We start from the raw sequence: 17,429 nt of genomic DNA on the forward strand, positions 1-17,429 counted from the left end.
ACCATAATCATCCTAAAGTAACCACATCCTATCTTGATACAAGATACAATCTAATAAAATCAGGGTCATTTCAAAGACTAAAAGATTGACCAAATCCCTCCTTGGGAAACCATAATCTTGTAAATTGGCCAGATGTAGACTGATATCCAGGAGTGAAAAGCAGTTCCTGCTGCTTCTTATGACATGTTATCCCAAGAACTTCCCTTATCTCCACATATAACCTTGAATTGCCACTGTGGATGGCAAACAGAAAGCCTTCCATGGGCACAAAACTCTTCCTAAAGAAAATAATTGTGAAACTAAAACTGAAAATAAAATCCTTTGTAAATATGACATATTACAGAAAAACAGAAGCCAATATAGTAAAAGGGTAAATAGAAATTCATTCAAAGTTTATTATAGGCTTGCTATGTACTAACATTTTTATACATGGAATATCATAAGAAAGTAATTTTATCCAAAACAAAATGGGAAAAGCTATTTGGACAATGCTTTATCTTGAACTTAACTTCGTAGTCAGTTCTGAAGAAGAGTTTCATCAAAACATTAACTTCTGTCATTTTATTTGTTTCTTGCCTATAACTATTCTCGTCTGTTAGCAAGCCTACAATAAAGACTTTTATATAACATTCCATCAGGGAAATGTTTATCTGTCATTGGACCTATATAAAGATTAAATATGATATTGCAGTAAGCCCTTGAATAGTATTATTCCTGTTGTTGTGTAGCAGATGTATTTTGTAGTCCTCATAAAATAAATAGCCACATTTATGTATCTGCCTCACATATTTGGTCTCTGAGTAAATATATAATTAGAAAAGATCAGAACAACCCCACAGGCAATATATAAAATCATTTAAAAGCATTCTTTCAGATCAATCTGTTTTTGAACCCTATAATATGAGTCAAGCCTGAGGATAGTAATCTTGAAGTTTTTCTTTTTTGCAGTAGTAGTATAAGTAAGACAAACATCTAAAGCAACTTTTCCAAAGTCTTGAATTGCTTGTATTTAGGAAAAAAATCCACTGGCATTGATCATTTTTACTGCATAAAAAAAAAAAAAAAAAAAAAAAGACACATGTGAGGCATCTGAGCATTTAGAGAAGAAAGTAAAATGTCACACAACTTTTAAGTTATAAAGCCAAGACTACTAATCAATCCTCAGCTCTTAATCTCAGCAAACAAGAAGAAATCCATTACAATTAATAAGGCACATATAATATGCATAGTGCTTAAGTACTATATATATCCTAATTGGAGGAAAGATAAAAAATTAAAAACAAATATAGAAAAACTACTGTGTCCCCAAACTTGAGATATTATATTTTTAAATTAAACATTAGGAAATAAACATGTATACTTCTCTATTTCGTAGTTCAGTAAAACACATGAGTTGTAGGGTTGCTTGATTCTCATTTTCCTTAAGAATATACAAGGTAGTATCAACTGATAACCAAGGGGATGGTTTTCCTATTTAAAAAAAAAAAAATCTTAAAATAAGCAATTACTACTTACTCTGTCCCCTATCTAAAAAAGAAGTTAGTAGTTTCTTTCCCCTTTAGATTTCTTTTTAAGAAATACACAACCCATTTTCATATAGAAACATCATAGCATTTGTAACTATATACGGTGACCTTGCTAGAAATATTCTATTTACTTTCTAAGAATCATAACTTTCTTAAATTTATCAGAAAGCTGAGGTTGCAAGGCAACCAAGTAGCCAGAAATTCAAGGAAAAACAAACCCTTTCAGAGAGCTGAGATCCAAACACTAGCTTACCTGTGAAGAGGCACTCATAGAAAAGATGTTAGACCCCATCTATGTGCTCACAACTCCATAATTTATGTCTCCAGCTAGAATCTTTTCTCTGAACTTTACACCCATATAATCAACTGCCTATTTGACATTTCCACTTGAATATCTATATCTAAAACTGACCTTCCCCAACCCCTTAAAAAAAACTCTCCATCTATACTCCTCTCTCAGGCTCAGTAAATAGTAACTCATCCTTCCAGTTGCCACGCTTCTAGTCAAGCGAAAAATCTTGAAATTATCTTTAACTTTTTTCTTCTCTCACACATCATAGCCAATCTTCAGAAAATCCTATGGTTTACCCTTCAAAATATATCCAGGTCTACCTCTTATTACTTCTACATTCCTGGTTCAAAACATCATCAGTACCATCCTAGCAGTCTGCAATAGCATCATAGCTGGCCTCCTTGCTTTCTCTTAGGTATTCTTCAATCTATTTCTAATATAGCAACCTGACTGCTTTTTTTTTTTTAAGATTTTATTTATTTATTCATGAGAGACAGGGGAGGGGGCAGAGACACAGGCAGAGGGAGAAGCAGGCTCCATGCAGGGAGCCCGACGTGGGACTCAATCCCAGGTCTCCAGGATCAGGCCCTGGGCTGAAGGCGGCACCAAACCGCTGAGCCACTGGGGCTGCCCAACCTGACTGCTCTTATCAAAATATGTCAATTATGTCCTGTCTTTACTAAAAATCCTCTGATGGAGTTGAGAGTTGGAATAATGTGGCTCCCAATATAACAACAAGAAAAAGTACATGAACTAGAAAATCATATTTTTTTGAACTCATCAGAGCTGAGGTCTCAGGGCAACCAAGGATCCTGAAAACCAAGAAAAGACACCTTTGCAAGAAGAGAGGAGATGCAAGCATTGGTTTATCTCTGGTACAGCACAGAAGACAAGATGTCATGCACCATACAAGTAGAAGAAGAAGAGAGAGCAGAAAAAATACTTGAAGAAATAAAGGTAGAAAATTTTCAAAAAATAATGAAAGACAAGAAGCCAAAAAATCCAAGCAGAGTAAATACAAATGAACCTCACAATAACAGCATTAACAAGAAAAACGCAAGCACCTAGACATATATTCAAACAGTTATATTAAAGATAAAAGAGAAAATCATGAGGGCAGCCATGGGGAAAATCCTCCTATGCTTCCTCATTTCTCTCAGAAGCCTAAGTCTTCATTATGGCAAAAACAAACAAACAAACAAACAAACAAAATCAGCTCTACCTAATTTTGTCCTGGTTCCTTCCTGTCCTCCTCTTCTACTTCATTCCTTCATTCTCCTACCTTATTCTAGCCATCCTAATCACCTTGCTGTTCTAACTCTCTCTCTCTCTCTCCAGGCACACTGTCACCTCAGAGCCTCTGACGGAGTATTCCCTCTGTGTGGAATGCACTGCCACTTCTACTCTTCACCTCTCCTTTCCACCAGCCCTACATCCATAAGGCTTATTTCCTTGCCTTCTGTGGAAGACAGCAGAAATGGCTGCCTTCTCTGTAATCACAGCCCACTGCAATTTGACTTTGCAGCTCCTCCAACAAGAGATGAAGTCTATTTCTCTATCTTATAAATCTGAACTTGCTTTGTTACTTGCTGTGAACAACAGAATATAGCAAAAATAATGTGCCAGTTCTGAGCCCAAGGCTCAGGAAGCCCTAAGTGCTCTTGCTTTTTCTTCCCTTTTTTTTCTTTTTAAGATTTTATTTATTTATTCATGAGAGACACAGAGAGGGAGGCAGAGACATAGGAAAAGGAAGGAGAAGCAGGCTCCATGCAGAGTGCCTGATGCAGGACTCCATCCCGAAACTCTGGGATCACACCCTGAGCCAAAGGCTTCTTCCTCTGTTTCCTCTGCTTCTTCCTCTGCCTATGTCTCTGCCTTCTCTCTGTGTCTCTCCTGAATAAAATAAAATCTTAAAAACAAAATTGTTTGTATTTCATATTGCTCCAAATTATGTTTCTACATAACTTCTCTTAAACATATTAATTTAAAAAACTGACAAATGGAAAAGCTAAAAATTAATTAGTAAATAAAAAGTTCATTCTGTGTCATGAAGAAACCAGGGTACACTTTGTTCTTGTTTTTAAATTATTTAAAATAGGGGATCCCTGGGTGGCTCAGCGGTTTCGTGCCTGCCTTTGGCCCAGGGCGCGATCCTGGAGTCCCGGGATCGAGTCCCACGTTGGGCTTCCGGCATGGGGCCTGCTTCTCCCTCTGCCTGTGTCTCTGCCTCTCACTCTCTCTCTATCATAAATAAATAAAAATAAATTAAAAAAATAATAAAGCCACTAACTTTAATAAATAAATGATTTAAAATAAAACATGCTTTAAATATACATGAAAAGAACTTAAATACTTTGTAAAATATAATAACACAGTCAAAGTATAAACTAAAGCTTTCTTTCTTGAAATGTATGTAACCAGGATGCATGGGTGGCTCAGTGGTTAAGCGTCCACCTTTGGCTCAGGGCATGGCCCCAGAGTCCTTGGATCGAGTCCCCACATCAGGCTCCTGGTGAAAAGCCTGCTTCTCCCTCTGCCTCTCTGTCTCTCATGAATAAATGAATAAAATCTTAAAAAAAAAAAACCCTAAAAACACAAATTTATTCTAAAAAAAAAAAAAAAAGAAATATATGTAACCATGTTTCTTAGGTACATTTTCTTCAGTAAGGCTACCAAATACTTACATAAGTATTTTCAAAGGGAACATGAATTGATATTTTTAAAAGTACATGAAAAATTTAAACTTGCCTTCAACTTGACTCAGGTTTAATGGTTTAATTGTTAGATAAACCATGGATCTCTGAACTATTTGCATCCTATATTGATGACTAATGATTTCACCATCTTCTTCTAAGAAAAAGCAACCTTTTGATTGTACACACGGCCATTCCTGAAATGAAGGAAAAAAATTTTTTCAAACATTTATTAAATGTTTCCAGCATGCAGAGTAATAAAGAGAAACCTGAGGAGGATATAAAAGAAATGTCAAATAGAGCCACTGACTTCCAGGAATTTGTGACATCATTAAGAGGTTAAAAACAACAACACACCCAATAGGCATAACACAATTCAATTATAATTGACAGTTCTATATGGTTAGAACAAGAAAATAATTACATGTGCAAAATAATAACTCTAATTCCTAAAATAATGCCTGGTACATTGTAGGTACTCAATGGTATCTGACTGATGGGATGGTGGGGTGGCCATCAATGTAAACTGAGAGGGCAATCTATGAACTGTATCTTGAAGGATTAGTGGACTTTAGATAGTGAAAAGCTAAGAAAAAACATATGGAAAGAAAAAAGAAAAATAAGGTTCATGAGAGTGGAAGAAATACTGAAACAAAGTAATAAATAAAAATGCTGCCACAGGGGCACCAGATGGCTTAGTCCATTGAGTGTCGACTCTTGGTTTTGGCTCAGGGCATGATTTCATGGGTCTTGGGATCAAGGACCCGCCCCACCTCCCACCCTGATCAGGCTCTGCGTTCAGTGGGAAGTCAGCTTGTGGATTTGCACCTGCCCCTGCCACCACTCACATGCTCTCTCTCTCAAATAAATAAGTATTTAAAAAAAATACTGCTACCATAATTAGGGCAGGATTAGTGCTTGGAACATACTAAAGATGACTAAGGACCACTGAAACTGATGTCAAAAGGAAAAGTGATGACTTTGTATTTAAAAGTTAACGTATATGACAACCAAAATAACTGTTTCAAGTCCAGGTAACTAAAAGAACACTGAATAAGTTTTACAGCTATAGTGAAATGCTGATAAACATTAGTTTAGAGAAAAGTTTTTCTGTATGATTTATTCTGCCATTTCTGACTAGCCAAATCCCTTCTGATCGAAACTAATAGCTCTATAAGCGATCTATTAACTAAAAAGATATAAAAAATATAAAGAGATATAAAAATAAAAAATAAAACTCAAAGATGATGCCATATGTAGAAAGTAAAAAATTGGGGCAGCCCGGGTGGCTCAGCAGTTTAGCACCGCCTTTGGCCCAGGGTGTGATCCTGGGGACCTGGGATCGAGTCCCACATCGGGCTCCCTGCATGGAGCCTGCTTCTCCCTCTGTGTCTCTGCCTCGCTCTCTCTGTATGTGTCTCTCATGAATAAATAAATAAAATCTTAAAAAAAAAAAGTTAAAAATTCTCCACTGAAGGTATGAGGAATTTTGCCATTGCCATATGTATAAAAATGGTCTTTAATTTATTAGGCTTGTTTACCTATAATGTAAAATATACCTCTGTTCTACTCCTAATGACTTTCAAACATATTTATAAGGTTTTGAAGTGACTTTAAAAAAATTATTTTGAGGGCAGCACCAGTGGCGCAGCGGTTTAGCGCCGCCTGCAGCCCAGGGCATGATCCTGGAGACCCGGGATCGAGTCCCACGTCGGGCTCTCCTGCATGGAGCCCGCTTCTCTCTCTGCCTCTCTCCCTCTCTCTGAATGAATAAATAAATAAATATATAAATCTTTAAAAAAATTATTTTGAAAAATTATCTGGAAGGATATTTAGATAAGGCCAAGATTTCACTAATATTAAGAAAGCTACTGAAAAGGTATGCATTAGATGTGAATAATAAAATAAAAAAATACCAGTAATCCCTAGTAGAATTATCTACTACGGCACTAAAAAGGTGAGAACAAACATAATTACATTAAGATTTCTTTTTTTTTTAATGTGTCAAGATTTTATTTATTCGAGAGAGAGAGCAAGCATGAATAAGGGGAGGGACAGAGGGAGAAGCAGACTCCCTGCTCACTGAGCAAGGAGCCCAATGCAGGGCTTGATCCTAGGACCCTGAGATCAAGACCTGAGTGGAAGGCAGATGCTTAACTGTCTGAGTCACCCAAATGCCCCGAGACTGACTTCTTACTAACTTCTTTTAAAGGCTAAATTATCCTAACATGTATTTATGCATCATTTTGTTCTTGTACAAATGGTAATTAATTTCATATTTAATATTATTTTCATAGTACCAATATACACTTAAAATTAGAAAATTTAAAAATAGGGGAAAAATCTCCATAATTCTATCATCCTAGTTTGATTTCCATGTAATCCATCCTAATACTGGCTTTACATAAAAACCTATTATTTACATTCTAATTAACCTTTTTTATATTATGTCTTTTCCATTTAATGTCATATCCAAAATATTTTGCTATTAAAAAATAAGAACAAGTTGGGAGGACTTATATATCCTGATTTCAAAACTTACTTCAAAGCTACAGTAATCAAAACAGTGTAATACTGGCATAAAGACAAATATATAGACTAATGGTATAAAAAGGCCAGAAAAAAATTCTCACATATATGGTCAGGTAATTTTCAACAAGGATGCTAAGACCAGGGGCATCTGGGTAGCTCAGTCAGTTAAGCCTCCGACTCTAAGTTTTGGCTCAGGTCATGGCCTTATGACCATGAGAGCTGGCCCAGTGCCAGGTTTTGTGCTTTGCTCAGAGTCTGCTTGTCATTTTCCCTTCCTTTCTAAATCCCTACATCCCTATTCCTGCTCACATGCAGGATCTGTTTCTAAAATAAATAAACAAACAATTTTTTTTTAAAGGATCCTAAGACCATTCAATAGGAGAAAGGACAATCTGGTCAACAAATGAGGCTGGGAAACCTGGATATACAAGTGCAAAATAATTAATTTGGACTCTTACCTTATACCGTATACAAAAATTGATATAAAATGGATCAAAAACCTAAATATAAGTACTAAAACTAAAAAACTCTAAGAAGGAAAGAGTAGAAAAGCTTCATGATATTGGATTTGGCAATGATTTCTTAGAGATGACACCAAAAACACAGGCTAGAAAAAAATACAAACTGGACTTCATCAAAATTAAAAACCTTTGTGCATCAAAGGACACTATCAACACAGTGAAAAAGCAGCCCACAGAATGGGAGAACATATTGGCAGTCATATATCTGAAAATGAATTAATATCCAGGATATATTAAAAACTTACAACTCAACAACAAAAACCAAAAAGCCCAATTAAAAAATAGTCTTAAGACTTGAGTAGACATTATTCCAAAGAACATACCAGATGGCCAATAAGCACATGAAAAGATGCTCAATATCGCATCATTAAGGAAATGCAAATCAGAACCACAATGAGCTACTACTTCCTACCCAATAGGATGGCTATTAAAAAAAAAAAAAAAGCCAAAAACACAGAAAATAACAAGTGCTGACAAGGATGTGGAGAAATTGGAACTCTTGTACATTGCTGGTAAGAATGTGAAATGTGAAGTCACTGTGGAAAAGTTTGTCAGTTTCCCCCAAAATTAAACACAGAATTATTATATGATCCAGCAATTCCATTTCTGGATATATATTGAAAAAAGAGACTCAAACAGATATTTGTACACCCATCTTCATTGCAGCATTATTCACAACAGCCAAATGGGAAGAATCCAAATGTCTACTGTTGGATGAATGGATAAACAAAATGTAGAATATACATACAAATGTAATATTATTCAGCCTTAAAAGGGAATAAAATTCTAACATATGCTCCACATAGATAAACACTGTAGACACTCTAAGTGAAGTAAGCCAGACACGAAAGGACAAATATTGTATAATTCCACTTATATGAGGTATCTAGATTAGTTAAATTCAGAGGCAGAAAGTAGAGCATTATTTGCCAAGAGTGGAAAGAGGAGGAAATTGGGTTATTGTTCAATGGGTAAACAGATTCAGTTGGGGATGATGAAACGCTTCTGGAGATGGATAGTGGTGACAGTTGCACAACAATGTGAATATATTTAAATGCACAGAACCATACACTTAGAAATTGTTAAAATGGAAGATTTTACGTTATGTATATTTTTCCACAATTAAAAAAAATTTTGCTAAGTAATATTTAAATTTTTTCAACTTAACTGGTTCTATAATTACTCATTGAGTTGGTATACCATTACTTATTTCTAAAATATTAGATATTTAGGTCATTTCTAATTTCTCTCAGTATAAATAATAATAAAATGAAGACTACTGGGCAGCCCAGTTGCTCAGAGGTTTAGCACCGCCTTTGGCCCAGGGTGTGATCCTGGAATCCCGGGATCAAGTCCCACATCTGGCTCCCTGAATGGAGCCTGCTTCTCCCTCTGCCTGTGGCTCTGCCTCTCTCTCTCCCTGTGTCTCTCATGAATAAATAAAATATTTTTTTAAAAAATGAAGACTACTTTGTCCAAATGCTTTTCCTTTCATGAATAGTATCCTTCAAAAGAACTCCTAGGCCAAAAGTATACACACTTTTAAGGCTAATGAAACTGATCCAATTTTATAATACTATCAACAATGTACAATGTAACAATTTTGTCACTACCATAACTTGGTCGGTAGTATTATCATTTAAAAAACTGGGTGACGGGGAGCACCTGGGTATCTCCGTGGGTTGAGCATCCAATTCTTGATTTCAGCTCAGGTCATGATATCAGGGTCCTGGGATGAAGCCCTGCACCAGGCTGTCCGCTAAGCAGAGAGTGCTCTGGAGATCCGCTCTTTCTGTCTCCTTCTACCCCTCCCCCAGCTTGTGCTCTCTCATTGTCTCTCAAATAAATTAATTAATTAATTAAAAAAAATTTTAGTAGTGGTAGGGAATTTAGTAGTGGTAGGGAATGATTTCTTAAGTATGGGTATATAAAATATTCATTATAGTATTCCACATATTTTTGTATATGGTATTGCATCACTTTACATTAATGCAGTTAAGAATGACATAACAATTAAAATGGTAGTGAAACAACTTTGCATTAATTTGAATTTCTCTGATTACTAGCAAGATTGAACTTTTACCCATGTGTTTATTGTTTTTGTCTCGTTTTGTGTGAACTGCCTACTCATTCTCTTATTTTCTTAGCTCTATCACAGACTCAGTAGTTTTGTTACATATTTTAATAAATTCTTTTGATTGTTTTAGATGATGACTACCCTTTGTAAGCTTTGATATATGTATTTTCTCTTATTTTAGTTTTGGTTACTTTTAAACTTATGTAAGTTTTTGATTTTTATATTCTTCTTTGGAGATTTCTTCTTAAACTGAATTTTAAGAAATTACCATTATTGCTGAACTATTACTCAAGCTTTCAGTCAGTCATTAATCACAAGCACTGTCACACCTTTGGGGTATAAAAAGATATGTGTACTTTTAATTCTGAGAAATTAAAATGTGACCTTAAATTATTGAAATTCATCTTCGTAAGTATATTGCCTATGACAGAAACGAGTCATTATATATGATATTTCAACAACATCCCTATGAGGCAATAAGGGGTAGATATAAATTAGTCATTTTAATAAACAGAGAAATTAAGGTACCCAGAGGTTATAAAGAATCTGAATTTTACAAGAAGTTTGTAGAAATATTAGGTCAACAGTCTAAGACTTTTGGATCAATGCTTCTAGGATTAGATCATGTTTCCAAAACAAAATATACTCTAGATACTAAATCCTAAATTTTATAACTCAATGAGGCTCAAATAGGGGCTTGAGCCAGAAGTTCAAATTCAAATATTAATGATGAGTAAGAGTGTATACAGATTTTCACGTAGCCTTCCTGTGAATTTATTAAGGACTAACAACAGATGCTGACATTACCTCAAAGCCAATTGACTGTAATATAATCAACACAATCCTAGATGCTTACAATTGTTACAGAGAAGAAAGGGAAAGATATACTCACATAATATTTAGACAAGTTACCATTTGAGATAGTTTGAATTAAGATTCTGACATCAAATGGAAAACATGTTTTCCTTTCAAATGAATTTTGACTATAGCATTATCAAATGGAGTTTCATCTCAAATATTTTATAAATATGTTTTTTATCATCACCCATCTGGAATGGTAAGGGATATTAGTTTAGAATTATAAAATATTTAAAGTAGATGAAGTATAAAAAGCAATCCAGTCCAGGGCAGCCCCGGTGGCGCAGCAGTTTAGCGCCGCCTGCAGCCCGAAGTGTGATCCTGGAGATCCAGGATCGAGTCCCAGGTCAGGTTCTCTGTATGGAGCCTGCTTCTCCCTCTGCCTGTGTCTCTGCCTCTCTCTCTCCTCAATCTCTCTCTCTCTCTGCATCTCAATAAATAAATAAAATCTTAAAAAAAAAAAAAAAAAAGCAATCCAGTCCAGACTTCTCTTTTGATGGAAGTCTGAAAAATAAAGGAATTTACTTGACAAAATTCTTCTTGATTGCAGAACCAGAGCTGGATCTAGATCTCATTACTTTCTCTCCAAACTACCAGCTATATTTAAAATTCTGTTCTTTTTCACACTTAAATATTGGTCACGATTTTTCAAAAACTAGTATGTAAAGAAAGTTCATGTTAAAAAGAAAGCTCAGGTTTATAAAACTACTATAATAAAATATAAGAAAACATTATCATTTGGAATTACCCACATATTGAAATGTTAAGATAAACATAATTATCTGGGTTCCTTATTGAAAAATGCAGATTCTTTAGTAGCTGGAAAATCTGTATTTAATCATGGGTGTATTAGCCCTCTCTCCCACGGTTAAAAAAGTGTTTAAAAAACAACAGGCGTACCTCAGAGATATATTGCAGGTTTGGCTCCAGACCACTGCAATAAAATGAATACCACAATAAAGCAAGTCAAACAAATTTTTTGTTTTCCCAGTGCATATAAAAGCCATGTTTACACTATACTATAGTTTAAGCATGCAATAGCATTATGTCTAAAAAAAAAATGTATATACCTTAATTAAAAGATACTTTATTGCTAAAAAATACTGATCATTTAAACTTTCAGTAACTCATAATCACTGATCAGAGATAACCATAACAAATATAATAATAATGAAAGTTTTATTATACTTTTAAGAATACTGCAAGAATTATCAAAATGTGATACAGAGACACAAAGTGAGCAAATACTGTTGAAAGAAAAAATGGTACTAACAGACTTGCTTGATACAGGGTTGCCATAAACCTTCAATTAAAAAAAAAATGCAGGGACTGGCTCAGTCAGAGGTACATGCAACTCTAGATCTAGGGGGTCATGAATCTGAGCCCCATGTTGGATGTAGAGCTTACTTGAATGAATAAAACCTTTTAAAAATGCAAAATCTGTGGAGTGCAATAAAGTGAAATGTAATAAAATGAGGCATGCCTGTAATGCATTTTTCCTGGTACACTGATAGTGAACATAATAATTTCTGACATTTGAGAAACTCAAATGTAAGAATTTTTCCATGTGCGTATTATACTTCTTGGGGGCAGTGCCATGGGCTGGCAGGAGATGGCTTTACATGGGGAGTGGGTTTAAGCATTATTATTGGAGGTCTTTCCTAAATTCCAGTTTTAGAAAAAGTACAGAAAGGAAATTTTTAAGTTTCCTTGGAAAGACAGCCAATCTAGATACTACAATACATGGTTAACAAGGCTGTAAAAAGGGATGCCTGGGTGGCTCAGCGGTTAAGCATCTGCCTTCAGCCCAGGGTGTGCTCCTGGAGATCTGGGACTGAGTCTCATGTTGGGCTCCCTGCTTCTCTTTCTGCCTATGTCTCTGCCTCTCTCATGAATAAATGAATAAATAAATAAATAAATAAATAAATAAATAAATAAATAAATAAATATATTTTTAAAAGATTTTATTTATTTATTCATGATAGATGTAGAGAAAGAGAGAGAGAGAGATAGATAGAGGGGGGCTCCATGAGACACAGGCAGAGGGAGAAGCAGGCTCCATGCTGGGAGCCCGACGTGGGGCTCGATCCTGGGACTCCAGGAGCACGCCTTGGGCCAAAGGCAGGCGCTAAACCACTGAGCCACCCAGGGATCCCCTAAATAAAATCTTAAAAAAAAAAAAGGAAGCTGTAAAAAGGTGGAACAACAGCTATTATAAAATAGAAAAAAGACAAATGCCACATTATTTATATCAAGCTTCAATGTAACAATCAGATTATTCTAATACTGAATAATGACAGTACTAGAATTTGTAGCTCTCCTGCATAAAAGGAAGCAAATTCTTAAGATCTGCCAGAGTTATTAAAAACCCAATGTTTATTCAATCTAAATTTCTTTAAAACAAATAGACTTTTAATCACACAAAGCTTTTCCTCTAGAACTTAGACTAAAATGTTATAACTTAAAAGAAAAAAGTACTGATAAAGTGGCTGGCTCATTCAAATAAATCAATTTGAAAGGATTATAGATTAAGTTGACAGTTTGAGTATTATGAGAAAAATGGAAGGAGGCTGAGTTTTTAAAAAAATATTAGAATGACAAGAGTAAGAAATTTTACGTGTGATACAGTTTTTTTTAAAACAGTATAAAGCAGAAATAAAATAGTAGCTTGTAATTCTTACACAGGGCATAAGGTGGTGCTATATTCTACCAATTCAGGTAAATATATAAAAGGAAAAAGAACTATTAACTCATTTGTTATATACAAATTTTATTTATTTTAAATCACAATGTATAAGGAAATGCTGAAAAGCACAAATTAAAAATAGTTGAGTTGAAAATGCTACCTATCAAAAAACTTAAATGTATCATCAGTAAAGTTACATTTTTCTTGTAAAGCTGTAGAGAATGTAATTTGTTTTGACATACAATTCTATATTATTATTAAAGTTTTAGGTGAGGTAAAATTATTAAGCTGTAGATCTAGCATAGACTTAGAGGAATTTATATGTATTGCCATCTAATTGACAAGCTGAATTGATCATCATTTTGAAAATATGAGAAACTTTTATAACAAAATTAGAGACTTCACAAAAATTCAGACAATATTTAAACTATTTGTATTGTTATACACATAGACATACATAAAACAAATGTTATACAACATATTATACACAACATATGCATATGTTATAGAACATTTGTGTTTTATACTCTATCAACACATACTTAAAACACATTCTAGGAGCCTGCATGTAGGAAGTATTGCATCTCTGGAGTTTATTTATTTATTTATTTATTTTTTTAATTTTTTTTTGCATCTCTGGAGTTTAACTCATGGTTTGGGTTTTCTCTAACTCTAGTTTTTTCTAGAATTAGAGAAAATTCTAGTCTATTTTCTCTATTCTTCTCTCAAAGAAAAACTCCTGACATTCCTTGCACATTATAAAACCTAAGCAGACAGAATTCAGGATTAGAAAAATAGTGATGAAGTACCTATACGTGATCTATAGAAAAGCTCTTGTAATACACATTCTTCACTAATTGTGTGAATTTGTAGTTTAAAGTCTGGTTTATGCATATCCCATTTCAACAATTTTCTAAGTTCTGAAAAGAACTTCCTCTGTCCTAATCCCATAATTCTCTACTCCACATGAAATTGAGGTACTCAAACTTGTTTAAAATAAAGTATTTGAACATAATTAACAGTTCTACTAGTAATTTACTCTATCAAGCTCAATTAAAATAAATCACACGCTAAGTGTAATAACTCAGTCAGAAAAAAGACAATTATACACTTTCATGCATGTGGAATTTAAGAAACAAAAGAGGATCATAAAGGAAGGGAGGGAAAAATACAAGATGAAATCAAAGAGGGAGACAAACTATAAGAGACTCTTAATCATAGGAAACAAACTTGAGATTACTGCAGGGGAGAGGGTAGAGGTATAGGGTAACCAGGTGATGGATATTAAGGAAGGCAGGAGATGTAATAAGCACTGGGTGTTATATAAAGACTGATGGGGGGAGCCTAGGTGGCTCAGTCCATTAAGCATCTGCCTTATGCTCAGGTCATGATCCCAGAGTCCTGGGATCCAGGCCTGCATCAGGCTCCCTGCTTTTGCTGGGAGCTTGCTCCTCCTTCTTCTGCCTGCAGCTAGCTCCCCCTGCTTGTGCTCTCTCTCCCTCTTTCTGTCAAATAAATAAATAAAATCTTTTAAAAATATTAAATTATAAAAATAAAATTTATGAAATTTATTTTAAAAATTCAAAGTAAAATGCAAACAACTGAATCATGCTAAATAACAGAATTTTTTTAATTTACAGATTAAAAAAAATCATTTCAGCTCATCTAAGAAATACCAGATAGTAAACAATAGCAGGCAGTATCATGATCAGAAATAGGATAAAAAAAAAAAAAAAAGAAATAGAATATAAAAAGTCAGGTAAATTATGTAAGTAATATGAAGATTATGAAGTATTTCCAAAATGCTAAATTTTATATGAAAGCCACAGAATTTAAAAGTAGACACTATGCCATCTTCTTTTAATCATTAAATTCTTCTAGTATCTTTTACTTAATTCCTACTTGTCATCAGCACCATTCCATGCTTCTTGAGTCTTAAATGCAAAATGTTGTCTTTTGTTACACAATCACTACGGCCTATAGACTAATTGTGGCATTGTCTGTGAGATCTGTCCCTTCTGTGGAGCCTGGGTGGCTCAGTCGGTTAAACCATTAAGCATCTACCTTCGGATCAGGTCCACTGATCCCAAGGTACTGGGATCGAGCCCCAAGTCAGGCTCCCTCTCCCCCTGCCTGCCACTCCATCTGCTTGTGCTCTCTCTCTCTCTCAAATAAGTAAATAAAATCTTTAGGAAAAAAAAAATCTGTCCCTTCCTTATTATGTTCAGCCTACTAACCTAGGCTGAGCTGGCATCACTTCATATCAGGATGTCTCTATCAGCTTTTCAGATAGTCTCTCTAAATTGAGGTCTCCATATACAACATATATAGTATAAGTTCTTTATATTTTCATCATATCATTACCATATAAATATCTACACTTATTTCTTAGTTCTCTAATAATATTAGTAACAATATTACTTATTAAAGTGATTATTACTATGTTCTTGGCACTGTGCTAAATGCTTAATACATGTGAGATGATTTAAATCTTTCAAAAACACACTAAGCATAATTATTCTCAATTTATAGATAAGGAAACTGAGACTCAGAAGGATTGTTGACTAACTTACCAAAGATCACACAGTTAATATACTATGTGACAAAGCTAAGATTTAACCAAAGCTCTTAATCAGCATCTAAGGTTAAAGCTCTTAATCAGCTTCTAAAACAGTGCTTGGCACAGTTACCAGTCAATAAATATTTGTTGAATAAATGAAATACTATGCTGGATTACCTTGGTATAATATTAAAAGTCAAGTAAATTTTTTATTTTTTAATATAATATACATGTTTTATACTAAGCAAAATAGCTGGCATATATTACCTTTTTAATAAATATTTGTTGAGTTGAACTACATTAAGAAATTGTATAGATCAAAAAAAGAAAGAAAGAAACTGTATTGGTAAGGGCCCAATTAACAGGAGCACGAAACAGAAAAAGCCTTATTACGATTTTAACATAATCCATATTAATATTTTTGTCTTTACACTGGGTAAAATTATTTGTTTATACTTTTGAATTAGGTAACCCACAATTATTTAACTAAGTTAATTTTATGAGCATTTAACTTAGTTGCAAAATACAGAAAGCTTTCATTGGTGGAAAATAATATTGTCAGAACACTAAATATTGTGTGTGAACATTTTGGACATGCACACGAAATTGCTTAGGGTGTAGAGATTCCTAAACAGTCTGAACAAAATTCCTTGGAGATAATGTTTTAAAATTTTAATATAGAACAAATGTCACTCTCTAGCAATTTAAAGATATAAGGGACTTCAGAGTTCAATAACAAATACAGAGTTGTTATTTGAAACAAAAATGTAGCCCTTGAGAACAATCAGTTCAGTTTTCTAACAGCAGTTACAGTATGTGGTCATAACCATTTTTCCCCCTTTTACAGAGGTCTCTAGGTACACATTTTTAATGTATCCTAGCAGTTTCCAGTTAATGTTTTATATTTCTGTAGCTATTATTTTCTGTTGAAAGAAAACTAGTAAAGGTTGAGTCTAAAAAGGGAAAACAAAGGAAGAAGATCAATATTAACACTCCACAAATATTGACTTAGCAAAGTGACTTTGTTGTCTTTCTCTCACAGGAATTGATATTGAATGAATGATTTATTTATAAGAAATACCTATGGAAAATATTTGTTAAACAAAACTTAAAAATTGCTTGGCAAAGTACATGATCAGATAATTCTTCAGGTTCAAAAATTAAAGGATCATCATTTTCAAACTAAAGACCTTTTAATAATATTCTTATTCATCATTTTTACTTTAGTATTATTAAAATAGACTTATAGGTAGAAATGCTGTAATCCAGAGAAATATCTCAAGAGAATTATTCACAAACTTTACTGGTTCTCTGTAGACACCAAATAGTTACTTATAAACTTAATGTCAAATTTTTTTTTAGAAAAAGTCTTACCTATTAATTTAAAATACTCTACCTTTGGGGAGCCTGGGTGGCTCAGTTGGTTAAGTGTCTGACTTCAGCTCAGGCAGGTCATGATCTCAGGGTCCTGGGATTCACCCCCAAGTCAGGTCTCCTTGCTCAGCAGGGAGAGTGCCAGTCCCTCTGCCCCTTCCCCTGTTCATGTATGCACTCTCTCAAATAAAAAAATTAAATCTTAAAAAAAATATGTGTGTGTGTATATATATATATATATATACACACACACACACATATATATATATATATATATATATATATACATACATACATACATAAAATACAA

The 17,429-nt window shown here is 34.1% G+C and overlaps 1 protein-coding gene across 2 annotated transcripts in view; it reads right to left on the reverse strand.

Moving 5' to 3' along the window:
- The window catches only part of EFCAB7 (EF-hand calcium binding domain 7), a 47,293-nt gene that overhangs the window by 20,287 nt on the left and 9,577 nt on the right, over positions 1-17,429 (reverse strand). The window contains exons 7-8 of one of the 2 annotated variants that reach the window (XM_025427909.3): positions 4,567-4,708; positions 1,361-1,470 (exon numbers count right to left, since the gene is read on the reverse strand). The exons of the other annotated variant lie outside the window; for it this stretch is intronic. Coding sequence (XP_025283694.1) covers positions 1,361-1,470; positions 4,567-4,708 — 252 coding nt within the window. The remainder of the gene's footprint in view (positions 1-1,360; positions 1,471-4,566; positions 4,709-17,429) is intronic. 2 annotated transcript variants of the gene reach the window in all.

This window comes from Canis lupus, chromosome 5, assembly GCF_003254725.2.
Source record: "Canis lupus dingo isolate Sandy chromosome 5, ASM325472v2, whole genome shotgun sequence".
Lineage (NCBI taxonomy): Eukaryota > Metazoa > Chordata > Mammalia > Carnivora > Canidae > Canis > Canis lupus.